The sequence below is a fragment of the Microtus oregoni genome, unplaced genomic scaffold, assembly GCF_018167655.1.
Source record: "Microtus oregoni isolate MIOR12 unplaced genomic scaffold, Mior012 000005F_ref0000423, whole genome shotgun sequence".
NCBI classification, from domain to species: Eukaryota; Metazoa; Chordata; class Mammalia; order Rodentia; family Cricetidae; genus Microtus; species Microtus oregoni.
In genome coordinates, this window is record NW_024543064.1 from 29,420,615 (window position 1) to 29,448,279 (window position 27,665).

General features: G+C 53.0%; 2 protein-coding genes across 2 annotated transcripts; both read left to right on the forward strand.

The window, feature by feature from the left end:
* Window positions 1-27,665, forward strand: Bmp8a (bone morphogenetic protein 8a). Its single transcript, XM_041652490.1, has 7 exons — window positions 1-528; window positions 16,681-16,870; window positions 17,432-17,580; window positions 23,958-24,152; window positions 24,508-24,587; window positions 24,952-25,062; window positions 27,516-27,665. The coding sequence occupies exons 1-7, from the start codon at window positions 204-206 to the stop codon at window positions 27,663-27,665; spliced, it is 1,200 nt and encodes a 399-aa protein (XP_041508424.1). The 5' UTR covers window positions 1-203.
* Window positions 18,288-20,161, forward strand: LOC121448447 (succinyl-CoA:3-ketoacid coenzyme A transferase 2A, mitochondrial-like). Its single transcript, XM_041652489.1, has one exon. The coding sequence runs from the start codon at window positions 18,506-18,508 to the stop codon at window positions 20,063-20,065; it is 1,560 nt and encodes a 519-aa protein (XP_041508423.1). The 5' UTR covers window positions 18,288-18,505; the 3' UTR covers window positions 20,066-20,161.

Here is a 27,665-nt window from a genome sequence, read left to right on the forward strand (position 1 = left end):
TCCGCGCTTCGGGAGCCCAAGTTGCTCTGCGGGACCTACGGGCTTAGTGACCGGCTGCCGAGCGCGTGCTGCGCGACCGCCGCAGAACTCCCGCGACAGGTGCGAACTCAGGGGATCCGCTGCACCGTCCGGTCCTTGCCGTCGGGGTGTCGCTCCCGGGCACTGCCGGCCGCGAGTGGATGCGCGTACGCTGAGCGTCCGAGATGGCCGTGCGACCCGGGCCGCTCTGGTTGCTGGGCCTGGCTCTGTGCGCCCTGGGCGGTGGCCACGGCCCGCGTCCCCCACACACCTGTCCCCAGCGTCGCCTAGGAGCGCGCGAGCGCCGAGACATGCAGCGAGAGATCCTGGCGGTGCTCGGGCTGCCTGGGCGGCCCCGACCCCGTGTACCACCCGCCGCCTCCCGGCAGCCAGCGTCCGCGCCCCTCTTCATGCTGGACCTGTATCACGCCATGGCCGATGACGACGACGGCGGGCCCCCACAACCTCACTTGGGTCGCGCCGACCTGGTCATGAGCTTCGTCAATATGGGTGAGTTCGTGGAGGGCCCCTCATGACAGCAGTTTCCATGAGGAGTGGGCATGACCGCCTATCTGGGGATGATGCTCTCTGGTAGTGCAAGGCCCCCTGGGACAGAGAGTCAAGGTGCAACAGCACCACTGGGCTGTAGGCGACTGTAGGGATCAGGGCTGGAAGGTCTGAGGGCCATCGCAGGTTCCCAGGGTGTTTGCCCACCAAGGCGGGCAGGAGTGGGAATCTGGTGATGCCCAGGTCCCCTAGGCCCAGGAAGACAGCTGGTCCTGGGAATGCTGATGAGTAAACAGAGGGCTATGGTACTGTCCTGTGATAAACGCAGTCCAGAAGAGAGGGACAAAGTTCAGTGTGGAAACCTGTGGTCATATCATCAGAGTGACCAGAGCTGACCCACACGCCCTGACGGCAGGTTCTTTCCGTGTAGCAGGAAGCGGGTGGGTGGGGTGCACTGTCAGGAGGTGGAGTGGACAGACTCAGACCGTGACTGTAGTTTTGTGGTACTGGGCCCGAATATCTTCTGGACCTTGGTCTGGCACAGGGTGAGTGTTCAGGCCAGTGAACGATTCAAGAGGCAGCTGTGGGTCTATTCTCCCAAAGTGTGGCTCTTCCTTTTTCCATGTATCTCAAGACCTCAGGGCCACCAGTCTTTTGTTTGTTAATTTACGTGTATGAGTGTTTTGGCTACATCTATGTCTATGTACCACATTTTTGCCTGGTGCTGGAAGGGGTCAGAAGAGGTCATCAGATCCTCTGGAACTGGAGTTACAGACAGTTATGGACAGCTGTGTGCGTGTTGAAAAATCAAATACAGGTCCTCTGAAAGAGCAGCAATCAGTGGTCTTAACTCCTGAGCCATCTCCCCAGCTACATGCCCGCCTTTTAAAAATATTTTTCTTCTATGCATATGAGGTTTTGCCTTTGTGTATGCATGTGTACCAAGTGCATGCAGTGCCTCATGGGGGCAGGAGAGAGTGTCAGAGCCTCTGGGACTGGAGTGAAAGATTATAGAAAGTCCTGAGCAGCAGGTGCCCTTAACTACTGAGCCTCTATCTCTCCAGCCCCGAACTCTAATAGTCTGAAAGGTACTTTTCCAGAATACCTTTTCATCACAGCTGGTCGGGTCCCCACCTGCTTTGCTGATGTTTGTGGTGGGTGGGGGCCTAGGCAGACACAAGGCCTGGGTGGGTCTGAATAACCTCCAAGGTCACCACACACACACGCACACACACCGGCATGGCAGCAGAGCTTGTCCAGGTAAATAGCTACAGTCTCTACTCCCATTGTCCAGGGATGGGCTTGGAGACCCAGAGAGGCAGTGACTGCCTTGAAAGAGTTCAGCGTTCAGTGCTCATGTTGGCGATATTCCCTCCAAGATGGGGAGAGCTTTTGATAGGATGGGCAGAGGAACACAGGGGACTGGACAGCAGGGTGTGTGTCCTCAGGCACTTGTTTTCCTGCCGGAAGGCAGGAAGAAAAGACACCCAAACCTCTTTCCCACCCAGAGCTGGTGGTGGCAGAGGTAGGAAGGCAGCTATTTAGCCAATAGCCCAGCTCTAAGGAGGCACTGCAGCCAATGGGCTCCAGATACAGCCTTTCTGCTTAGAGGGCAGGGTGGGAATTTAGGATGGACCGTATGTGGGGCTGTAACTGCCTCTCCATCCTTAGGACAGGCTGACCCAGGGCTTAGGACTAAGAACTAAGGATAGAGTTGCCCAAGAATGTCCCCAGAGAAGCTGCCGATCGGAATGAATCACCACCCAGCCTGTGTTCTGTACCCCACCCCCATCCTCTGATCAAAACACGAACAGCTCTGGAGGGAACTGTTGCTGTGAATAGAGCAGGACCTGCTGCTGCTGCGCAACTTTAGGGAAGTCCCTTGTCTAACACCTGTCCCTTTAAATGGGACTCCTTGGCCAGGCATGATAACACACAACTTTCATTCCAGCACCCCAGAGGCGGAGGCAGGAGGATCTCTATGAGTTTCAGGCCATCCAGCCAGGGCTGTATAGTGAGACCTTGTCTGAAAAGTAAATGAATAAATGTGACCCCTAGTGACCTGTCCTCAAGGTTGTATGACTGACTGACAGGTGAACAGGAGCGGAAAAGCAGCCCCCCTTCACTTAGAGTGTGAACTGGGCCACTGCCGACCCCCAGGGTGATCAGGAGCCAGGCCGCTGCCGACCCCCAGCCCTTCCAGTTGCAGCTCAGCTGTGCAAAGAAAGCAAGAAAATCTGTGTGGCTGAGTGTGGTGCATTATAGCTCTAACTTAACACTCAGGAGGCTGGGGCAGGAGGACTGCCACAGCTCCCAGGCCAGCCTGGGCTAAATCGCAGTTAAAGCCATCCAGAGCATCATAGTAACCACAGGCTCTAGTGAAAGAAAGACAGTGGGAGACAGGAGAGGAGAGATGGGAAGGAGGGAGGGGGAGAGAGGGAAGGGAAGGAGAGAAATCAACCCTGTGTGTCTGTGTCTCATGCATACTGAAACCTGGAAATAGATTCTAAAAGCCAACCAAAGGTTGTGTGTCCTGTGTTTCAAAGAAAAGTTATCCTTTGACCTTTACATCCTCCTATTTCTCATTTGATTGGGGCAACAGCACAAGGACCTGTTTTGCCATCCAGTTTCATGGTCCCAGAGAGGATAAGTAGCAGGGCCAGGGACACACAGTATTTAGGCCACACCCATGGTGATGGTTTCTAAATCCTGTTTCCCCCACCAACAACTGCCTGTAGGATCTGTGGAATTAACAGCAGGTCCTTGCTGAGTGCAGACTCACTGTGAGTGACCTACACTGGGCACGGCAGTAAACTCTCCCAGCTAGAGTGATCTTGTTTGTTTATTTGAGACAGAGTCTCACTATGTAGCTGTGGCTGTTCTGGAATTCCCTATGTAGACCAGGCTGGCCTTCAATTGACAGAGCTCTGCCTGCCTCTGCCTCCTCAGTCCTGGCATTAAAGGTGTGCGCCATTATGCTCATCTTAGAATGATTGCTTACCTGCTGAGTACCAGGCCCCATGTATCACACACGTACTGATGCCTTCTGTTGGCAAGCCCAGGTCTGAGCCTGAAGATCAGGGTTCTGGAACCAGCATCCCAGGGTGGCAATGGTTGTGACCCTGTGGAGCAGTGTGACAGCAGACTCCTGTCCCTGGTGTCCCTGTGCTCGGAGAAGGGAGAGCCCCAAGCTAAGTTGGTACTCTCAGCCTGGACCCCACTCTTGTCCCCTCCCGATCCACCCTCAGTCCCTGCTGGTTTCTGCCATGCGTCCTCCCTTCTGTGGGCCTCTGTTTCTGTCGGTGTCTGCTGTGATAGCATCAGAAAAACGAGATGCCTCCCAGCCCTGATCCTTACTTCTGTTTCTTTGGCACCTGCTGGCCTCACAGCTCCATTCCTGGGCGGGGTAGCCTCAGGCTCCTGTCCTTCCCAAGGGTGAAAGGAGGCGGGAAGGACGACAGCCCTGCCTGCTCCTGTCTATGAACAGGCAGGCAGCTCTGTTCTGGATGGGGAAACTGAGGCACAACCATCACCAGCAGGCAGAGCCCAGCAGGACCACATAGAGCCATCTGCACATGCATCAACCCCTTTCCCAGCCCAGGAGTTTTTCTTCCCAAGGCCTCAGATAGCTGAGGGCAGGGGCAGCAATGAGCTATGGGGACCAGATCTGAGGGCACGAGAGACCGACCTTGGTCCCGCTCTGTCCCTGCCAGCCGTGTGACCTTGAGGGTGACACTTCCTCACCACTGACCTCGGGGTCACTTCCTGGTAAATTGAACCAGGTCCTCTGGAAAAGCAGTCAGTGCTTTTAATCGCCAAGCCACTTCTCCAGCCCCAGAGATGCTCATCTTTAAGGGGCTTCCGGGGCCGAGTGAGATGACAGCAGCACCGACCACTTGGCCAGACCGCCACATCTGTCCCTGCATTTGCATGCACAGTGCTGGCTCAGGAGAGCGAGGCTCAGAGAAGGCTGGTGACATTCCCAAGGCCACACAGCAGTTCCTCTGCACCTTGCGCTGTGCCCTCCATATATCTGCCATCCACAGAAGTTTCCCATGCTCATTACATAAAATTCAGGCCATCCACAATCAGATAACGAGTTCCCCTGGGAATCCTGCTTCTACCAGCCAGTCCCCCTAGGCAACTGCTGGGATTCCTGTCACCCGAGTCTCTCGGCCTCTTTCTAAGCTTCACAGACATGGGATCATGCAGTACGCCGTCTTTTCACCCACTCCACGACTTTCTCTGAGAGCCACCCACGTTCCTGTTTCCATCATTCTTCAGAGTTGCATGAATGGTCCAAGACCATCTTTGTTTTCTTTTCATTAATGGAGATTTGGTTCTTTTGGGAGGGTTTTGAGCAAAACTGTTCTATGACTATAGTTCCAGGTACTTGGATACCTGAGGCTGGAGCATTCTGAGTTCAAAATGAGCCCAGGAAACTTACTGAGGCCCTGTCTCAAAGAAGGGAAGAAAAAAAAAGAAAGAGAGAGAGAGAGAGAGAGAGAGAGAGAGAATGCCCTGTACACCAGATTCAGGGCCTTTCCCTTCCTAAGCAAATGCCCTTACCGCTAAGCTTCACCATGCCCAGCTTCATTTTTAGAGACTGGATGAGAAACTTCATCCCTGTTTCAAAAGAGGTGGTCAAGATTTCCATAGCTGACTTAGCTCATCCTTGACAGGCTCCCCCATAATGAAGTCCCAACCTGTATAGTACCTCACCTAGGGTGCCTGGCTTTCTCTGCCTGAGTTGGGGTCACAGACAGCCCTCTTTCTCCTTGTCCTTGGGAAATAACCTAGAAATGACCCAAATGGGACCCTACCATGGTTCTCACCCCACCGTGTGCCACAACCCCCATGGGCGGGTGCTCAGGGCAGACTGGCAGAGGGGAGGGAGACAGCCCAGTGGAGTCAGGGAGCACCGAGACCTGCACTGGGTGGGATGGAAGCCGGCCAGCCCCATCTCTGGGACACCAGTGGAGATCACACCTCTGTCTCCTCACAGCCCAACTTCCATGAGACCCAGAGGAAGAAGTGGCTTCAACAGGCATTCTAGGGTCCTTGTGGCATCACCTCCACCCCAGTGTGCCACCTGTTGAACTCCAGGGCCACTCACTTCACCTGGCTGAGTCTAAAAGTCGGGATCACACTACCCTGAGCTCATGTGTGACCTCAACAGAGACCTGCCTCAGTTTCCCTGCCTCTGAACCTCAACCCTGAAGACCTTCCCAAGTTCTGACTCAAACTGTGTCCACACACCCTGCCCACTGATGGGGGGGGGGGTCTCTCCAAAAGCGAGTCATGGGATAGGGAAGTAAACAGGCATGTGTCGTCATGACCACATCTTTCTGGAACATTCCCACAGTTCAGTTCTTCTTTGAGTTTCTTCTGGAGGAATCGCGCCCTTGCTCACATCTCCTGGGAATTATTTTTTACCTCAGCAGGCTTGATGTGGTGGCCTGTGCGGGTGTTCCCTTTTAATTTGGGGTCTGGAGCCAGCTGAGGACTGGACCAGTAATTATGTGTGCAGAGCCGTTTATGGAAACGGCCTGTGAAGAAAGTCAGTGCAGAGACTCAGCTGAAAATACCCCAGGAGTGAGCCTGGGCCTCGCCACAGTGCTGAGGCTCCTGGTGGGAGAAATTCCCTCAGGTGCAGAATGCACAGGTCACTAACCCCAGGCCCCACCCTCCTCTGAGGTCCTGCAGGAGCCCAGGAGCCCAGAGTCTTCTAAGTCTGGTGTGGGCCTCTCAGCCTTTGGTACCAACCGCATAGGGCAGTCATGTCCAGCCCCTCCTCCTCAGGGCCTGGAAACCTGTCCCCACCCTTAAAGGTCCCACTAGGAAAGGAAGAAAATGTCACAGCAAGTGCAGACATCAGTAACCTCTGACGGAGACTTCTCAGGCAGGAGAGAGCAACTGGGAAAATGAGCCCCAGGAGACTGGAATGTGGGGAGGGTCACGGGCAGAAGGCACAGAAGGCTGTGGTGGGTTGACAGACAGCTTGTGGGGTTGGGGGAATGAGGGGACCTGAGACAGCATGGAGGCTCACTCTCACATGGGCCCTGAGGAGCTGAGGAAGGCTGCTTGCTAAAGGCTAGTGAGAAGGCCCCACCCTCCAGCCAGCCCCTCTGAGCAGAGGAGGAGGGTGACTTCTGAGGTATTTCTTCTGGTCAGGAGCAGGACAGATTTAGGTTGTCTGGGTGAATCTAACTTTGTCTAGAAGAAACATTTTGTGGGTGTCTCGCTGATCAGCGCAGGGTTTGGCATGTGGAGGTCTGGTCTGGCTGGATGAGCACAGGGCCCCAGATGGACTGGCAGGATGTGGATACCTCTGCGGCCGGGGAAGCCGCCTCCTGCCCACAGTGGGCCTTTTTCGAAAACATGGCATCTGGAGCTAGTTGTATCAGGGTCTGGAGAAGGAGACCAAGGGTTCTACAATTGTTTTCCCAAAGCCTCAGGCAGCTCAGAGGGTAAACTCGGCTTCCCTGTTTACAGCATTTCTGAGGGCAGCATGTCTGTGGCCACACTGAGCGCCCCCGCCATCTCTCAGCTCTGTGGAGCTGCCTGTCTAGAGTCCTTGCTGAAGACTCCATTTTTCTTTCATGTGTATGTGTGTGTGCACGTGCGTGCGTGTAATATGCATGTGTGTGTTTGCATGTGTGAGGGTGGGTAGGTGTGTGTAACATATGTAGGCCTGGAGTTGGCACTGGGTCCTTCTTTGACCACTCTTAGGTATTGACAGGGTCTCTCCCTAAACACCGAGCCCGCCAATTCCAAGTCTAGCTTGCCACCTTGCCCTGAGCATCCTTTCTCTGCCTCATGAGTACTGGGATTGCTGGCGGCCTGCAAACCTGCCGGGCTTTCCTGTAGATGGTGAGCATCTGCCCGCCTTTGGGCGTCAGTGATTTTACACTGAGCCTCTCCCCAGACCCCATTGCTGGAGATTCTAGACGCACATCGCTGCCCAAATGGCAACAGGCTTGCTCTGAGTGCCACTGACTGTCACGGCATCAGCAACAATTGAACTGAATAGAATTCTTCCTAGGTCACAGGGGCGTCTGGGACCACTGTGCTGAGTTATTTGAGGTAAGGAACAGAGTGTCCTATGACTGGCCTGGCCTTTCCTGTTATTCTGTGGTGCTCTTGTGTACCTCAGCCCCTGGCCTGCCACTGGATTCCAGCCTTGTCAGCTTCTTTAGGGCTTGCATACAGAGGCCCTGTGTTTCTCAGGGGTTCTCTGCTAGGACAACTCTTCCTTCACCCCTCCGAATGCTGGTTCGTTTTTTTTTTCATTAAATAATAATAATAGGGGCTGGAGAGATGGCTCAGTGGTTAAGAGCACCGCCTGCTCTTCCAAAGGTCCTGAGTTCAATTCCCAGCAACCACATGGTGGCTCACAACCATCTGGTGAGATCTGTGCCCTCTTCTGGCCTGTAGGCAGAGTACTGAGAATACTGTATATGTAATAAATAAATAAATCTTTAAAAATAATAATAATTTAATAGTAATAATAATAATTATTATTATTATTGGGGCTGGAGGGGTGGCTCAGTAATTAAGAGTTTGTGCTTCTCTTGTAGAGGACCTGGATTTTATTCCCAGCACTCAGGTTGGGCCAATCAAAACCACCCAGCTCCAGGGGATCTGACGCCTTCTTGTGGCATCCAAGGGTTCCTACACTCACGTGTACATACTCTCTCCCTCCAGTTAAAAAGAAAAGCAGACTGGGTATTGGTGGCGCATACCTTTAATCCCAGCACTCGGGAGGCAGAGGCAGGCAGATCTCCGTGAGTTCAAGCCCAACCTGATCTACAAGAGCTAGCTCCAGGACAGGCTCCAAGCTACAGAGAAACCCTGTCTCAACAAAACAAAAATAGGGGCTGGAGAGATGGCTCAGAGGTTAAGAGCATTGCCTGCTCTTCTAAAGGTCCTGAGTTCAATTCCCAACAACCACATGGTGGCTCACAACCATCTGTAATGGGGTCTGGTGCCCTCTTCTGGCCTGGAGGTATACACACAGACAGAATATTGTATACATAATAAAGAAATAAAGATTTTTAAAAAACCAAAAATAAAATAAAAACAGATCTTTTTTAAAAATTAAAAATTTCTGGGTGGTGGTGGTGGTACATGCCTTTAATCCAGCACTTGGAAGGCAGAGGCAGGCGGGATCTCTGTGAGTTCGAGGCCCGTCTGGTCTACAAGAGCTAGTTCCAGGACAAAGCTACAGAGAAAAGCCAAAAAAAAAAAAAAAAGGGAATTTAAAAATCTTTTTGTTTATTGTTGTGCATGTGAGTGCACATAACCACCTGGCACAGTGGCTAGTTGGGGGTTAGAGGACAACTTTTGTTAGTCAATTCTCTTCTTCCACTGTGGGCTCTGGGATCAAACTGTGAGCATTAGATCTGCGGAGAAACTCAAGTCACAAGCCTCATTCTCTTTCTGCAGTCCTGGCTCACCAGGCTTTAAAATAGAACATGGTTGCTAGCGTCATCTGTAGATCGATTCTCAGCAGGAGCAATTTTGCCTCCCTGAGGATCTTGAGCAATGTCTAGTCATTGTCTGTTACTGCAGCTAGGCGAGGGAAGGATTCACGTGGGCATCTGACAGGTCAGGGATGTCGTTTACAAGCCTACAACAGAGAATGAGGCCCACAACAAAGAGTGTCCTGCCCAAATGTCAGCCTGCGAGTGTGTTTAAAGGTCAGGGGACAGCTTTAAGTATTATTCCTCATGACCTCTCCACCTCTTGGTTTGTTTTGTTTGTTGTTTGCTTGTTTGTTTGAGACAGAGTCTCTCCCTGGTTAGGCTAGGCTAGTTGACCAGGTAAATCCAGGGATCTGCCTGTCTCTGCCTGCCCAGTGCTGAAGTTAGAAGCCCTACTCACTGTGGCTGGCTTGGTGGGGTTTTTTTTGTTGTTGTTGTTATTTTGGGTTTTTTTTGTTGTTGTTGTTTTTGGTTTTTCTAGACAGGGTTTCTCTGTGGTTTTGGAGCCTGTTCTGGAACTAGCTCTGTAGACCAGGCTGGTCTCAAACTCACAGAGATCCACCTGCCTCTGCCTCCCGAGTGCTGGGCTTAAAGGCGTGCGCCACTACCGCCCGGCTTGTTTTTTGTTTTTTTGCGACATTTCTCTGTGTAGCTCTGACTGTCCCGGAACTAGATTTGCAGACCAGGCTGGCCTTGAACTCACAGATCCACCTGCCTCTGCCTCCCAAGTGCTGGGATAACCCGAAGGGGCCAGAAGAGAGCTGCAGACCCCCTAGAACTGGAGTAACATTTCTTAGCTGCCAGGTGGGTGCTGGGACCTGAACACAGATCCTCTGCAAAAGCAACAAGAGCACTAACTGCTGAGCCATCTCTCCAGCCCCTTTATTTTGTTCTTACGCTCCCTCACTAAGCATGTATGGTCAAATTGCTCTGGTTTAAAAATCACACAAAAAATTTCCTCATTGTAGCTGAGCCACCAAATCAATATACAATTGATTCAATTGCTATGCTTTTGAATTTTCCTAGGTTTTCTCTTTATTCTTGTATTTGAGTTGGGTTTTGTTTCATATTCAAAACATATGAAGCAGAGAGCCTTACAAGTGGTCTGATTCCCTTTTCCATGCCCTGCACTCGGTTTCTGTCCCGTTTCATGACTCAATAGTATTTTTTTTTCTTTGTGGCTTAGCTCCCTATTTAAAATATACAGTTGGGAGCAGGGGCAGTAACTCAGTGGTTAAGGCTGGTTGCTCTGCCCGTGAGGACCTGTGTTTGAATCCCTAACACTCATGTTAAAAGCTGAGCACAGCTGCATGTGCTCCCAGCATTGGGAGGTAGAGACTGACAGATCCCTACAGGCTGCTGACCGGCCAGCCTCACTGCACTGGGAAGCTTGCTGTTCAGTGAGAGACAGAAGATAAGGTGGCCAGTGACAGCAGAAGACACCCAATGTCCCGCTTGGCTTCCCCATGTGTGCACACAGACACACCCGCCCACACATTCACATGCAGACATCACACACACACACACACACACACACACACACGCACACATACAATTACATATATACCTGAGCATGAATGCATGATGTATATATGTGTTCGTCATATTTCTATTCTTACCCTTTATTAGACAAAGGATGTATTATCTGCATTGCTCTCCATGCGCTTTCTAAAGCTGTGGTATTTCTAGGGAACATGTCATGACAGACTACAGACAACATGCTTCGATGGTTTTCCCAGCTGTGCGGCATCCCACTGAGATGTCCGCAGTTCACAGTGAGTCTCCTGTTGATGTCTGGGTAGTTTCTGGTTGGCTAATGCTGCAACAGCCATGTACACAGTTCTTTATGTTGTTTTGTTTTGTTTTGTTTTATTTTGTTTTGTTTTGAGACAGGGTTTCTCTGTGGCTTTGGAACCTGTCCTGGAACTAGCTCTTGTAGACCAGGCTGGCCTCGAACTCACAAAGATCTGCCTGCCTCTGCCTCCTGAGTGCTAGGATTAAAGGCGTGCGCCATTACTGCCCAGCTTCTTTATGTATTTTTGTGATTGTCTTTGGGACATTTTCCTGGAAGTTGAATTGGGAAGTCAAAAAATTTCTATTTTCTTCTTGATTATTACTAGACACCCACCATGGGGATTGCACATCCTAAAGCAGCAAGGCTGGGGAGAGAGGTCTGGCAGCATTCAAAGAATGTACTTTTCATCCAGGTTCAATTTTGCCTCCCTGGGGGCCCTGGACAATATCTCGAGTCAATTTTGGTCATTGCTAATGGGGAGGGGAAGCTGATCCTGCAAAAGGCTGTGGACATTGTTACAGCATCCTCCTACGCTCTGCAGGACAGTGCCTGAGACAGACCAGCCCAAATGAGAATCTGGCTCAGGAGAGCCATTGTCAAGGAGCACACCCAACGTGAGCAGCTCTCGGAGGGTCTTAATCAAGAGATCTAGGTGTGGTAACACCTGAAGTAGCTCCACTCCAGACTGGGACTGGATGCTCAGATTCTTGCACGAGGTGTGTCCCCATGAACATGTGGACACAGAAATACATGTATATACTCAGATGTGGGCTGGCTTGTTTCTCGACCCTGGCCACTGAGTCAACCTAAAAATGATACTCCAATGTCACGAGCAGCCTGGTACCCAGATGCTGCTTTCTAAAGACCCCTCCAGCAAAGGAAGCCGAGCTCTCCGAGCATCTGATGTAGACTGTGATGCCAACATAGTCTCAACATAGAACGAAGGAGCCGTGTGTGACTATGCATGCTTCATCTCAGAATTTAGGAAGACCATGAATTTGAGGCCAGCCTGGGCTACCAGAGTGCGACCCTGTGCCAGGCAGGAAGGGGGGGGGGGAGAAGAGAAGGGAAAGTATTGGATCGTAGCCTATGGGATAGAATAAACATCTATTAATCTGTAATTATGTTAATATAATTAAGAGAAAGGACAACTCAATAAATGAGGAAGGAAACAAAATACTATTGCAGATAATGTCGACTGATGAGGGCAAGATCTACTTGTAGATGCTAAAAGTAGCACGGATTTAAGAAGAAACACCTTATTCACGTCCTGGAGATGGAGAGATGGCTCAGCAGTTAAGAGCACTTGCTGCTCTTGCAGAGGACTCAGATTGACTCCCAGCACCCACATGATAGCTCACAACCATCTGTAACTTCAATTCCAAGGGATCTGATGCCCTTTTCTGGCCTCCACAGGCACCAGACACATATGTGGTGCATGGACATACAAGCAAGCAAAAAAAAAAAATCCATACAAATAAAATTTAAAATAACAAGAAAAGCCTGAAGATACCTTTCCCATATTACGAAAGGAAAAATGGTAACATCATAGAAGGGGAACTCTGGCAGACACCAAGGATTCAGTTACTGTCATGGAGACTGTATTGCCTAATCTGATGCCCTCAGAAGGCATGGTCACTTGTGCCATTCTCCAAAGTGCTTATCATCATTCTCCCCAGGAGCAAACCAGGCAAGCTCATCCTGAGACATGCCACTAGCACCCTACAAAGGTGCCGAGGTATTGAGAGATAAGGAAAGGCTAGCAACTGTGATAGATCGGAGAAGCCCACAGAGAGGTGACAAGGACATGCCATGTGGGTCCCAGATGACAGCCTGGAACAGAAGGAGGACGTCAGAGAGACGAGTCTGGTTCAGTTGCATTGGTATTGAGCTCATCTTCCTGTGATAGTCGAGACTGGGTTCAGACAATGGTAACAGACAGGTAGATAAACACACACTCAATAATGAATGGATGAAAGAAATTTTGAAATGTGATGAATAAATGAAGTAATCTTTGTGAATGTTATTAGGAAAAATGAATGCAGAAACTGAAGGATTAAAAAAAAAACCCAAATAATGGTTTTATGTATGTATGCGCCTGTGCGCATATATGTGCATGGTGTGTGCAGAAGCTCTCTGATCAGAAGGAATCACATCCACTGGAACTGGAGTTGCAGGCAATCGTGAGCTGATAAGTGAGCTCTGGCAACTGAACCTGGATCCTCTGCAAGAGCAGTAAATGCTTTTAACCTGAGTCATTAGAACAAAAGTGAAGGATTTTATAAAGCTGTGAGAACCATGAGAAGAAACCATCCAGAACCTTCTCCCACATACCCTGAAGTGACATTCTGGGACCCCCACTTATCCATGATTAACTGCCCAGGCAGAGACACTCAGAGACCTTGCTCCAAACATCACAACCCCTCCTGCAGTCACCTCCGAGAATTCCTGGCAGGGCATCTCACATGGTCAGGATGCAGCATAGTGGCCAGGAAATCGGCAGTGCCCCCCCGGACCCCCACTGAGTCTATCTGACTCTTCCAGGGAACGAGTTTTGCCAGCATCACAGTCAGCAACAGGATTTTACTGGGAAAACCCGAGAAACCACATCTTTCAGGCCACGCCCCTTTCCCAGATCCACTCCGTGGACTCTACAACCAGGGGCTGGGAAGCACAGCCTTTTGTTTCCCCTGGTCATCTGTCTTGCTGTTGGCTAGTTCTAACTCACTGTCCACCATTGTATAGCGTCAGGATGCTGTAAAGGAAGGAACTCTGCCGGAAGGTAGGAATTCTGGGTGCTGCGCCCCCACGTGTGCACTAAAGTCCAAATGCCACACGGTGCTCTCATCCCAGCCAGAGCATCGTGAAGGGTCTGCCGCTTGGAGTCTCGGCATCTTTGGGAGATTCCGGACCCTAATTTATAGGAAGGTGAGGGTTGGGCATGCATGGAAAGGGAAATGCTTCTCGTGGGGTTCTTTTGGCACCATATTAGAGGCCCGTTACACAGCCGAGGACAAGATCCCAGTGAACTGCCAGAGACCAACGGGTATATCAGGCATCTGGAAACATCCCATATGCCTTTGAGCTGACAGATTTTCATGATATGGTTTCTTGTTCATTCTTTTGTTCAGAAAAATAAAATTGAGCCAGGAGTGGTGACACATGCCTTTAACCCCAGCACTCAGCACTGGGGTGGCAGAGACAGGAGGATTTTTGTGAGCTCAAGGCAGGCCTAGTCTACATAGCTAGTTCTGGGACAGCTGGGGCTACATAGAGAGACCAGTTGAGAGAGAGAGAGAGAGAGAGAGAGAGAGAGAGAGAGGAAATCAAATGTGTCTCCTGCTCTCCTGCGGCACAGCCTTCCAGTGGGGCTCTCTGAAGGCTGCCCATTGATAGACGGGGAAGCTGAGAAATTAGAGATCAGATGGCTGCTACTCATCCCTCAGCTCCTATACTTCCGTAGTCCTGCATGGAAAGGATCCCCATGTGTGCCCACTTCACATGGACACGCTAAGCTCACAGGGGATGACCCTGGAGTGGCCACGGCAATCAAGCCACACTTCTGAATGCGACCCCATGACTAAAGTGGAGACAGCTATTCAAGGAGTCTCATAGGGAAAGCAAAGCCCCAGCGAATGCTCTGCGGTGCCCCCACCCCAGCCTTCCAGACTCTAGTAAAACAGAGGAACTGCAGCTCCACCGTCCTGCAAAGAACCAGGTGCTTCCCCTGAGCCGCTTCAGCTGCAGTGTCTGTTTTGGTGCGGCATCCCAGGACCTTTGAGGCACTTCAGAGGAAAAGGACATCCATTTTGCTAAAAACATGCCAGATCAGCCGGGTGGTGGTGGCAAATGCCTTTGATCACAGCACTTGGGAGGCAAAGGCAGTCAGACCTCTGTGAGTTCGAGGTGAGCCTGGTCTACAGAGTGAGTTCCAGGACAACCAGAGCTATTACACAGAGAAAGCCTGTCTCAAAAAAAAAAAAAAAAAAACCAAACCAAAACGAAACAAACGAAAACCTTCCCAGACCCACTACTTGCCTGGGACAACCACAGCAGTTTCCGGTGCTGGAAACCCTGCCTCTCGATTTCACAAGCCCATAGCCAGAAGTCTGGAAGTAAGGACCAGTTCAGTCTAAGAGTATTTCAAGACACCCCGTGAAGGCCATGCACATCATTAAGGGAGGGTGGCCACAGAGTTCGGGATTGGTCTTCAGATAAAGCTCCCAGGATGCCTTTGTGTGCCCCACTTTGTCCTGAAAAAGGTGGGGAGGAGGATGTGCCCGAGGGGCCCTATCTGACCACACCCTGTTACAGAAAACAGCCTGGACCAACTTTATCCTGTACATCAGGGCCTGAGCACAATCATGTAGGACAGGTGCCTGTGCAGCTCCTGAACCCACTGAAATGGTCACCAACATTGTGGATGTGCAAGTAGCTAGGTAGGAAGGAGGACACATGAGGATAGATATTCATAGCAGGAAAAAGCACTTGGCCAGGGCTCAGAACCCACTCTCAATGCGGTCTGCCTTGTGACCTACGAGGGAGAGACCAACACCCTGTCACATTCTATCTCGACTTTTGGGCACATGCTGTGTGCCCACCACCTTTAGATGCTATGAGACACTATCTACTCCTTCCTCTCCCTTTCCACCTGCTGCTCCTGCCCAGATGTGTCTATCCTTTGGCTCTGCCCAGCACATCTGTTTTCCATCTATCACTGGACCAGAACTCTAGGGAGAGGACAGGAAGTACTCCTCACATCCGCTCACCCTGGTGCTTTTTAAAACCTGGTTTGTGGTCACCGAGCCCATAGCCACAGAGAGGATTTTTTTTTAAGACTAAAACATATAATTAAAATCTCTGTTGAGTTTTGGGGACGGTGCTGGGTAGCTCCCCACCCCTTCTTTCCGGAAACACAGATTTTTGGCATTTGAAAGTGACAAGCAGCTGAAATGAGGCTACCCTAAATATACCTTCCCGAGCACATCTGGGCAGCTGGGCACATGTTTTATTCTAAAAACTTGGCATTTGCTATAGGGAGCAAGGATAGCTCCCAGCCTTCAGCTGTCACCCTAGACTGCCATTATCTTCACCTCCAGCAGGTCCCGTAGGGGGTCTCTTAGACCACATAGCTCCCACTGGCACAGCCTTGCTCCCAAACCTGGATTCCAGCCAACCCCACTGCTCCACCCAAGGACCATGGTCTACAGACAACTCCCCTCTGTCTAGAGCATGCTTGGCCACTGCCAAGACACCGTCTTGTCCATCATTTCAGATATCACTGTTTCCTCCTGCTTTCTGCCTGTCTCCTTGCCTTTATCCTCTAGCAGGTCCTTTGTCCCCTGGTTGCTGGCACTGGGTGTCCCTTCTTTTCCTAAGGTCCTTCTGCTGCTGGCCTTGTAATGTGGCGTGCACTCTGCACATCCCTCTCCCAGGACACCCAGGAAATTCAAACACAGAACTAACAGCTCAACTCAGCTGTCAGATCCGAGCTCCCCCATCCCACCTTCTCCTCAAGGGCAGGCGCTGGGAGTCCTCTGTCCCACTGAAATTCAGCCAATTACGTCCCTGTAGACGAGGTTTCCTCCTGGAACTGTGCTGATTTTCTGCCTTGGGACCAATGTCCATCTCGCTGTTGGCCTAGCAGCTCAAAAAGGAGGCATCGTGATTCATCAATGGGACCAGGACCCTGCTGAACACTTGCTGAGTTTCCCACTACACCACCTCCTGGGGCCAGGTGTGTTCCCAGAGCAGACCACAAGCTGTGTGTATAGCAGCAGCAGGCCCCCAACCCCAGGCACCACAGGGAGCCCTACGCTGAGCATAAGCCATCCTGGCTCCCAGTAATGACCCCACTCCCACTTTCTCTTCCAGTGGAGCGCGACCGTACCCTGGACTACCAGGAGCCGCACTGGAAGGAATTCCGCTTTGACCTAACCCAGATCCCTGCTGGGGAGGTTGTCACAGCTGCTGAGTTCCGGATATATAAAGAGCCCAGCACCCACCCGCTCAACACAACCCTCCATGTCAGTATGTTCGAGGTGGTCCAGGAGCACTCCAACAGGTATCTTCCCTCTGTCCAGGTACCCACCCCACTCATGGTCTCATGGTCTAGGCTCTGGCAGGGCCTGACTGAGGATGCATTTCCCAGAAAGGAAAGGTGAGCCTCCTGGGAGAGGCACCTCAGACACGAGAAAGGGGCTTGGCCTGGAACCTTCTGCGCTGCCACGATGACTGTGGAGCCCTAATAGGCCACAGCGGAGCCAGTGTCCCATCAGCGCATCGCCACAGTAAAATGTCCAGGGTTGGCCAGGCTGTGGTGGCGCATGCCTTTAATCCCAGCACTCGGGAGGCAGAGGCGGGCGGATCTCCGTGAGTTCGAGACCAGCCTGGTCTACAAGAGCTAGTTCCAGGACAGGCTCCAAAACCACAGAGAAACCCTGTCTCGAAAAACCAAAAAAAAAAAAAAATGTCCAGGGTTGGTTATCAGTGAATTGTGGTACCAGAGGAGGCCAGTTCAGAGCCGAGCAGGGAAGAGGCTCTGAAAGTGGTCCCCCAGGCAGGCACAAGATACAGGCAGGCGTGCGACCTCGGCCCTTGGTTAATTGTTCTTTCATGTCCACAGGGAGTCTGACTTGTTCTTTTTGGATCTTCAGACGCTCCGATCTGGGGACGAGGGCTGGCTGGTGCTGGACATCACGGCAGCCAGTGACCGCTGGTTGCTGAACCACAAGAAGGACCTGGGACTCCGCCTCTATGTGGAAACCGAGGATGGTGAGGCTCCCAGGCTTAGCAGGGAGCTGCCCTGGGGGTCCTGGGAGGTGGTTTCAGCCCAGGCTGCCAGCTTAATATTCGGAGCCCTCTCACTGGGCCACACTTGGCCTTTCTTGAGGACTCAGTGGGTAGTGGTGAGGTCCTGGACACAGGGAGGCCCCAGCCAGGGAGCATCCAATGGGCGGGTACTTCTTCATGGGCAGCAGACTCCGAGAGGTTCTGTACTAGGAAGGAGGGGTGGGGGACCCGCACCCCAGGTCCTTAGTGCAGAGCCTGGGTTATCCCTGCTCTGCAGTGTTGTAGCTCAGTACCCGTGCCTCAGTTTCCCCGTCTACACAGGTTTACAGCCGCTGCTTCACTCTCAGGGGTTTCGTGCCCTTTATGTGGGGCAGTGAGGCAGAAAGGACAGCAGGGCAGGAGGCTGGCCTGTCTGGGGTCCAGCAAAAGGCTGGAGGGATAGCTTGGAAGGAGAGGGGCAGAGCGGTGGCAGGGGTCACTCTGAGTTAGGGAAAGCTGGCAAGGTCCTTGGAAAGTTTCGAGCAGTTTAACAGCAGCGGGGGACAGATGTGATTGTGGCTTTAAAAGACCCAGCTAACTTCAGCCCCTCGAGGAACCCTAACCCCGCCCCCAGGTCCCCGCCCCCAGGTGAGCTTTCCAGGGTACTACGGGGGGGGGGGGGGGGGGGGGGACTGGACCCAGCACTGGCAGTCAGTTGTCAGCAGCATTATTTCGAGTGTCTATCCAAGATGTTGTGAGACAGGTCAGGCGACAGGGATGGCCAAGGGTGTCCTCAGGCAGAGTGTGACCCATGGCGATCCCAGTGAGTGTCCTCCCAGCTCTGTGACGCAGCACGGAGGTGGCATGGGGCAGCTCACAGGCCTTTCCCGCTCTGTCCGGGTCTTGGGAGCCTCGTGGCCTGTGGGCGATGGCGGCACTGAGGCTTTTGGCGTGGGCGCTCCCGCGCGTGGTCTCCATCTGCCGCCCACCGCCCGCGCTGCCCCTCCGCCTTGTCCTCCGCTTTGCTAGCGACCGCTACGGACGGGTCCACTTCTACACGGACCCTGTGAAGGCGGTGGAGGGCGTCAAGGATGGGGCGACCGTCATGCTAGGAGGCTTCGGGCTCTGTGGCATCCCTGAGAACCTGATCGGCGCGCTGAAGACCAAGGGCGTGAAGGACCTGAAGATCGTCAGCACCAACGTGGGCGTGGAGGACTTCGGCCTGGGCATCTTGCTGGCCTCCAAGCAGGTCAGGCGCGTGGTGTGTTCGTACCTGGGGGAGAACGCGCTGTGCGAGAAGTTGTACCTGGCGGGCGAGCTGGACCTGGAGATGACGCCGCAGGGCACCCTGGCCGAGCGCATCCGCGCAGGCGGCGCGGGCTTGCCCGCTTTCTACACTCCTACGGGCTACGGCACGCTGGTGCAGGAAGGGGGCGCCCTGATCCGGTACGCGCCAGATGGCCACCTGGTCACCCTGAGCCAGCCACGGGAGGTGCGCGAGTTCCATGGCCGCCACTACCTGCTGGAGCACGCCATCCGCGCCGACTTCGCCCTGGTCAAGGGCTGGAAAGCCGACCGTTCTGGCAACGTGATCTTCCGGGGCAGCGCGCGTAACTTCAACGTGCCCATGTGCAAGGCCGCGGACGTCTCTGTGGTGGAGGTGGAGGAGATCGTGGACGTGGGCACTTTCCGCCCAGAGGACATCCACATCCCCAACATCTACGTGGACCGTGTGATCAAGGGACCGAAGTACGAGAAGCGCATCGAGCGCAGGACCACGCGCGACAGCCAGCCCGCAGCCGCGAGCAAGCAACAGGACTCCATCAGGACGCGCATTATCAAGCGCGCGGCTCTCGAGTTCGAGGATGGCATGTATGCCAATCTGGGCATCGGGATCCCTCTCTTGGCCACCAACTTCATCAGCCACAAGATGAAAGTCTACCTTCATAGTGAAAACGGGATCCTGGGCTTGGGCCCGTTCCCCTTGAAAAATGAGGTGGATGCCGACATCATCAATGCGGGCAAGCAGACGGTGACCGTGATCCCCGAGGGCTGTTTCTTCGCCAGCGATGACTCTTTTGCCATGATCCGCGGAGGACACATCCAACTGACCATGCTCGGTGCCATGCAGGTTTCCAAATACGGTGACCTGGCCAACTGGATGGTGCCAGGCAAGAAAGTGAAGGGCATGGGCGGAGCCATGGACTTGGTGTCAGGTAACACCAAAGTGGTGGTCACCATGGAACACTGCACCAAGGCAAAGGAACCCAAGATCTTGGACAAATGCACCATGCCGCTGACGGGCAAACGCTGCGTGAACCTCATCATCACTGAGAAGGCCGTGTTTAAGGTGGACCCAAAGAAGGGGCTGACACTGGTGGAGCTGTGGGAGGGCACGTCGATGGATGACCTCAAGGCCACCACAGGCTGCTCCTTTAAGGTGTGCCCCAACCTCAAGCCCATGCAGCAGATCAAACCTGATGCTTGAGGAGCCCTGACCCCTCCCTCCAGGGCTGGTTTGCGAAGGAGTTAGCGTCCACAGGGACATCTGACCTGTGTGCCACTGGCTCCTCAGTCTTCCTGCTGCCAGATGGTATCTTCTCAAGAGCTGAGTGATTTTAATTAAAAATCCTAAGCTGAGCCTGTGTGTCCGGTGCCTTACTAAAGCCCTTCGCCAAAACCATCGAGGAGACTTTTCCGCCTCTCCCAGTTTCTGTGACTTTCGCATACAGGCTCCAGAGCATCCCCCGACAGGTCTCAAGACCAGTGCTGCTCCTTATAACTGAATCATGAACCGTAGAGAAAGCAAAGGGCGGGGAGGAATCCAGAGTTCACCTGGTGCCACAAAATGCCGAACTAGGGGGTCTGTGAGCAGGAGGAGCTCTGGCTTCTCTTCCTGGGCCCTTGTTTCTACTCCTAATTTTGTTACCCCGAATATGGCCTTCACCCTCCTTCCTTCTGGGAGCAGCTTATGTGTCCCTAGAAGGGAGGCAGGCCTGTAGCCTGTGGCCTGTGGGATGAGACAGAGGGAAGCTGGTTGGTGCTGTTTCTCTGCCTGCAAAACCCACTGTGCATAAACAGTGTTCCGCACGTCTCCGAAGAGGCCCAAGCTCAGCACATGGATGAATTCTTACCTAGTGAACTGCAGTGTCTCCTGTTGCCCCTACCACACTGACATTCTGTCCGGGAAGTCCTCTGGCCTCCCTTCCTAACTCCAATATGGCATCTTGGGGTCTGTCATTCTGAATCTGTAATCTCACAGTGAAAATGAAAATGTGTGTGTGTGTGTGTGTGTGTGTGTGTGTGTGTGTGTGCTCTGAGAAAGCATCCCCCCCCACCCCGATTCCTTTCTGTCCAGAGCTGGGAAGCCTGGTGACCTTTGATCAGATAGAGTTCTGTCTGATGATTGGGATCGAGGAGCAAATATGATAGGGAAGGTGCTCTCCGATTCGGGCGAGGAACACCTTCTCTGTGCACATCAAATACAGAACTCTGAAAAGAGCAGCAGCAGTTCCTGTGGGCTTCTGCCCTGCCTCACTCGGCCTCTGCCTTGTGCTGGGCGGGGTAGGAGTTGCTTGGCTCTGCAGCTGCTTGCTCCAGGCCTTGAAGAGTTGATGCCCTCTCTGGGTCTTAGTTTGTGTGCCTCTAAAATGGGAACCTTGGCTTAGCTGCATCCATGGGCTCCCAGTACAGCTAACCTTGCCTTGGGAGCCCCCAGAGGTTCCCAGCACCCATCCAAGCTAGCTTTGAAGAATTCAGCCAAGGACTGCTCTGTGTCCAGCAGAGCCTAGAAAACCAGTTACATAAGAGAAAAGCAAACGTGGCTGAGTCTGGAACACTGATGGCCTCTGAGTTCCGCAGAAACCAGGCCTCAGGGACTCCACAGTAAGAAGCAGGGACACAGGCCCTGTCCTGGGCCCAAGCCTGCCCCTTGTGTCATTCACAGGGCCTGACACTGTGGGTCCTTCCAGCTCCCAGCTGCTCTGCCCTCCCCATGTGTGGCCCCGGGGCCCTGGCTATCTTTCCATCTGCCTGAGGCTCTGCCTTCTCACACCACCTGCTTCCCACCAGCCTCACTCTGGACCCCATTCCTCCTGCCTGACCTCACCTGAGTCTCTTCCGGGCCATGCCTGCAGCCCACGCCCCTTGTCCCCTTGTCCCATAGCCCTCAGTCGTGGTCCTGCGATGGAGTCTCAGGCCTCGCACTTTTGTTAGTAGCAGGTGAAGTCATAGGCCAAAGGTTGCATTGATGAGCTTTCCTTTCAAGTGGCAGGTGGACATCTGGAGTCCGGTCAAGATGTGGAGTGTGGAGTCCAGCTGCCTGAAGGGCTGACCTTTGAGTGGACTGTCCACCACAGTGGACAGTGGCCTTGACTCAGTGTGTGACGAAGAGCCTGGTAGAGTGCAAACGGAGCACACAGACCTGAGTGTGCATGCACGTATGAGTGTGTTCTGTTTCGTTACGGTTTGTGTTGGGATTATACCTAAGGTTTCATGCTTACCAGACAAGGCTGCACTCCTGGGCTGTGGCTCTGCCCTTTGGGCTCTTTTACCTTCTTCCAGGGTTGGGATAGAACCCAGGACCCTGAGTACACTAAGTGAGAACACTGAGTCACATTAGTGTCTGTAAATATACATGCATGTACATGTGTGCATCAGTGCTTGTGACATGTCAACTGAACAATGGAGCTGTGTTTAGTGATGGATAACATGAGCATTGTCGGGCTTTGGTGTAGGAATCTCACAGGGCACCAAAGGGAATGGTTCTGAGCCCTGTCATGCCTGCTGCGTGTGGCCATTGTCGTGCAGAATGATTCTTTTTTTTTTTTTTTTTTTTTGGTTTTTCGAGACAGGGTTTCTCTGTGGTTTTGAAGCCTGTCCTGGAACTAGCTCTTGTAGACCAGGCTGGTCTCGAACTCACAGAGATCCGCCTGCCTCTGCCTCCCGAGTGCTGGGATTAAAGGCATGCGCCACCACCGCCCGGCTGTGCAGAATGATTCTAATGGTTCTAACGACAAGAAAGGTTTGCAGTGCTAAAGACTGTTACAACTTAAACCAGCAGGACAGAAGCAGCCCAGGATGCGAAATAGCAGAGCTCTGGAGTTGTGAATGAAATTTATGGTTACTCTTCCTTCTTCAAAGTTCTTTACCCTCCTGTGTTTATCACACTGTTTGCCTGTTTTTATTTGGTTTGTATCTTTAATTTTATTTTTTTGTAAGGTTGGTTGTTTTTTCATTTGTTTGTTTGTTTTGAGACAGCCTTGGTGGGTCTAGAACTCACCTATGGAGACCAGGCTAACCTCAAATTCATAGCTATCTGCCTGCTTCTGCCTCCTGAGTGCTGGAATCAAATACATGCGCCACCATGCGGAACCTTGTTTGCTTTTGGAAACAGGCTCTTACTTGACTGACCCCCAACTCAATATGTAGAATAGAATGACCTTGACGTCCTCATCCTCCTGTATCCTCCGCCCCAATGTCAGGTTTGCAGGAGATTGCCGCCATGCCAGCTTAATATGTTACTTCTGCAGTTAGAAAGGACGGGGCCCTCAGCAAAGTCTGAGCGGTGCTGGAGGTTTTGCTCTCCTGGGTTGACTGTACTGTGGAGGCATCTGCAGTCCTTAGTGGCTCAGGGGACACCCCCCCCCCCGTTACGCTCCACTCTTCCCGTGGACAAGCTCCGGTCTGGCTCCCTCAAGCCCCTCCCTTTCTTTGAAGCCATCGGCTGGCCTGGTGAATACAACACCAACACTGGATTGAGCCTGATGTGAACTGGACCCAGGACTTTGTGATTGTTCTTACCTCTGGCCCTGCTTAGTCTGGGATCAGGGTCATGAGCATCAGTGGGCATCAGGGTAGTGACTGTCCTGCCCTTGGATGATCAAGCTTGCCGGGCTGGGAGGATAAGCCCTAGCAATGTCCTTGCGGAGGCAGCCATGAGCTGGTGGGTCATGAACCCCACGTTCTAGTCCCCAGAAAGTGCAGGATGAAGATGGGACCGGGTGTTAGATCACTGGACCAAGGGAGTCTGGGTCCTGAGCATCACCAGCAGAGGACTCTGCTCATCTCTGAGTGACTGTGACTTGGGGTACAGTGACGACCGCCTGAGGAAACTAATGGGCGGAACCCTTGACACCTGCCAAATGTTCCCATCTATGTCAGGTTATGCCTGTAGCTGCTGAGGTCCTTGTCCCTGCCACCTCATACCTGCTGGCTCAAGTGCTTGGGTTGGACTTCAGATGAGAAAATAGGTTCATAGATGCCACACCACCATCCACAAGTCAGTCAGTTTCTCTCTCTCTCTCTCTCCTCTCTCTCTCTCTCTCTCTCTCTCTCTCTCTCTCTCTCTCTTCTCTCTCATCTCTGTCTCCATCTCCCAGGGCACAGCATGGATCCTGGCTTGGCAGGTCTGCTGGGACAACAGGCACCACGCTCCAGACAGCCTTTCATGGTCACCTTCTTCAGAGCCAGCCCGAGTCCTGTGCGGGCCCCTCGGGCAGTGAGGCCTCTGAAGAAGAGGCAGCCAAAGAAAACGAACGAGCTTCCCCATCCCAACAGACTCCCAGGGATCTTTGGTGAGGGTGGGATTGAGCATCATCTGAGGCCCCTTCAGAAAGCGGTGGTCTGCCAATGAATCTAACTGGTGTGCCAGGCAGGGAGGGTGGGAAGTGTGCAGAGAAATCAGAAGCCATGTGTGCCGAGGTGTGAACACAGCCACACCCTGTGGTGATGGGAGCCACTGAGGAGCCACTGCTGAGCTGGGTCATGAGCAGGGATCCAGAGGTAGAACTTGGGATTCCAATGGTTTAGCTTCCTGTTGTCCTCCATTTGTAAATGTGCCTGTTAATGCCACCCCGACACTGGCAGTACCCATGGTAACTCCGTAGAGTGGAACCTCTGAATAGACTTGGTACCATTTTGTCCCTGCAGATGATGGCCACGGCTCCCGAGGCAGAGATGTTTGCCGTAGGCATGAGCTCTATGTCAGCTTCCGGGACCTCGGCTGGCTGGTAATGTCTGCTTCTCCTCTCTGAAAGCCACCTCAAGAGCCTGGTGTCGCCAGGGAGGGGTGGAGCTACTGTGCCTTTAACTGGGAAAACGGAGGCCACCTGAGCCCTCTGCCCAGTAAACTGTCAGCGCTAGAATGGGGAAACTGAGGCTGGGTGGGCGGGTCCTTTGCGCTCTTCCTGCCACAGCTGCTGCAGGAGGACACAGCAGAGGAGGGTGAGGCCTGGAGGACAGAGCTGGGGTCACACCCTGCCTGCTGAGGGGATGAGGGGACAAGGGTTCACAGCCTCAGGTCACCCTGTGACAGGAATTGTGCCAGTGGTCTTGGAAGGACACGCTGATGTGACGCACCTTTCCCCCCCACAGGACTGGGTCATCGCCCCCCAAGGCTACTCAGCCTATTACTGCGAGGGGGAGTGTGCCTTCCCACTGGATTCCTGTATGAATGCCACCAATCATGCGATCTTGCAGTCCTTGGTCAGTACCACAGTGGCCAGCTGGGACCCAGGGGGTGGGATCAGGCAGTGGGAACAATGTCAGCAAGGGAGGGGGGCTTTCTCTGCAGACTTAGCTACAGAGTGTCATTCCATGGCAGCCTGTGTGACCTCAGTGTGCCCAGTAGACATGGTGGCGCTGACCTTTCTAGTGTGCATGTATGCTTATCCGTCATGCCTGGTCAGGTGGGCCTCCCCTTGGGCTCTCTGCTCTTCTGGGCCTTGGCTCATTCCTGGTGTTTCCCCCTCATATATCCCAGGCTGGATTTAGACACTGTGTATATCCAAGGATAACTTTGAACTTCTGCTCGCCTGCCTCCAGTCCAGAGTGCTGGGATTATACGTGTGCAGTATTATGCCTGATTCATGTGATGTGGATCAAGTCCAGGGCTTCCTGCACTAAGCAAGCACACAGCCAGCTGAGATCTCCCCCAGAGCCCTGCCTCTGCCTCTATGTTTTGACCCCATTTTTTTCCCTGACTGCTCCTTCAGGGGGTGAGCGATGGAAGCAGGTTCTAGCAGGAGCCACACCGCAGCCTGTATTTGACAGGCGTTGGTGCTTACTGACTCTGGGGTCTAGACCTTATTCTAGAATGCTTTTCCTGGAATCCTGGTGCCCCGTGGTTTTGTGTTTATCTAGCAAGAGGCTGTGCCAAGTGATGCCCTGGACTGAGCATCATGAATTACAAAGAGCTGTCAGAGCTGATGCTAAGGCCTTTCACCGTGGCCACTTCTGTCCTGGGAGGAGCAGCCCAGGGTGACACTGAGATACTCAGTCTTTAGTCCCCTGGTATGATGGGTGGACCTTCGCCTCCCAGGTCTCGTTTCCTCCCCACTTTGCTCTAGCCTCTGTTTCCCCTGTTGACAATGGCTTGGCCAAAGTAAGCAAGTGCTCATGACCTGCCTGGCAGCAGATGTGACTGTCTCTGTGCCCTGGGGAGGCTGTAGTAAGAATGTAAGCAAAGCAACAGTGAGTGAGAGGAGAACCACGTGTTCTGGGGTAAAGTGGCTTACTGATGATAGGGAGAGCCTGGTTTGGGCTTCTGCATCAGGACCGTCCAGGGCAGCAATAGAACGAAGAAAGTCACACTGGGCACTGTGGGGGTGCACACCTTTAATCCCAGTACTCAGAAGGTAGAGGCAGGTGGATCTCTGTGCGTTCGAGGCCAGTCAGATCTACATAGCAAGTTCCAGGACAGATGGCCCCATCCGTGCTGTGAATCAGTTTGTAGATGCTGTGTGAGCAAAAGGCTGTTCTCCCTATCACCACTCAGTGAAGCCTAGGGCTGTGGCCAGTGTGGGAAGGAGGAGGTACCTTATGGTGTCTACCCTCTTCTTTCCAGTGGCACAGTTCAGGAAAGCCCCCTCTGGAGTTCAGCCATTTCAGCACCCCTCCACACACACTCATACGCACAGCAGACATCTCCTAGTTCTGCCCCATGCATTTGTAGATGGAGAGGTGGGCGGCAGCTACCCCCAGCTGCCAGTCTGGCTGTATGTCACCCTGGAGACCTGTCCTCCTCCACGGCTGCAGTGGGGCCAGTCAGCAGGGCTGCAGTGCAGAGGCTATAGGAAGAGAGTGTTCATCAGATTGCTTTATGGAGCCCCTGCTCCCAGGACCTGGAAAGCCTGTGGAGCTCGGGGCGTCTGAACACACACATGCACGTGCACATGGAGGTGTTAGATTCTTGTCTCCTCTTCTGGTGGGAACCTTGAGAGGACTCCCGTTTGAACTCCGGGATAAGCATGTTTAGAGGCTGAAAGATTATGACTCACTGAGACTTTCAGGAAGGCAAAACGGCTTCAGCGATGGGCTTGTGGATTACCACCGCTTTCAAGGCCAGTGGCGGTGGGTACCCCACTGCCTCTGTGCATCACCTACAAAGCCAGTCTTGTCTCACAAGTTCAGAGGCTGAGCCACATCAAGTGGGACAGAGTTCAAGAGCTTATGTGTTCTAACTCAGTCTGTTCTCTCTCTCTCTCTCTCTCTCTCTCTCACACACACACACACACACACACACACACACACACACTACACGGCTCTACACCTGTTAGGGATATAGTAACGCGCAGAGCAGTCTGGGGCAGTGAGAGTCCAGAAGAGGCACCTCAGCGGGTACACAGCCATGGGCACCCAGTGCTGGGGACCAGCAGAGTCGTCTGTGTCTGGTAGAGCTGATATGGCAGTGGACCGGGGGCCGAGAGTGTGTGTCAGGCCCTCTAAGCTCGTGCCTGAACTGTGCTCTGAGGTCAGAGGGTGGGACAAAGGTACAGCCGGGAGCTACTCTAGCCAAAGGTAGAGAATGACCTTGGGCTGGTCAAAGATGCTAAGAGCATCTGGAAAGGGAGCAAGTGAGAGCCGGGGCTTTGCTGGGCAGGTCGTTGAGGAGGGCACCAGGTTCATGCCCTTGCCTGCATCCCCTCCCTCCTTGCCAGGTACACCTGATGAAGCCAGATGTCGTCCCCAAGGCCTGCTGCGCACCCACCAAACTGAGTGCCACCTCTGTGCTCTACTACGACAGCAGCAACAACGTCATCCTGCGCAAGCACCGCAACATGGTGGTCAAGGCCTGCGGCTGCCACTGA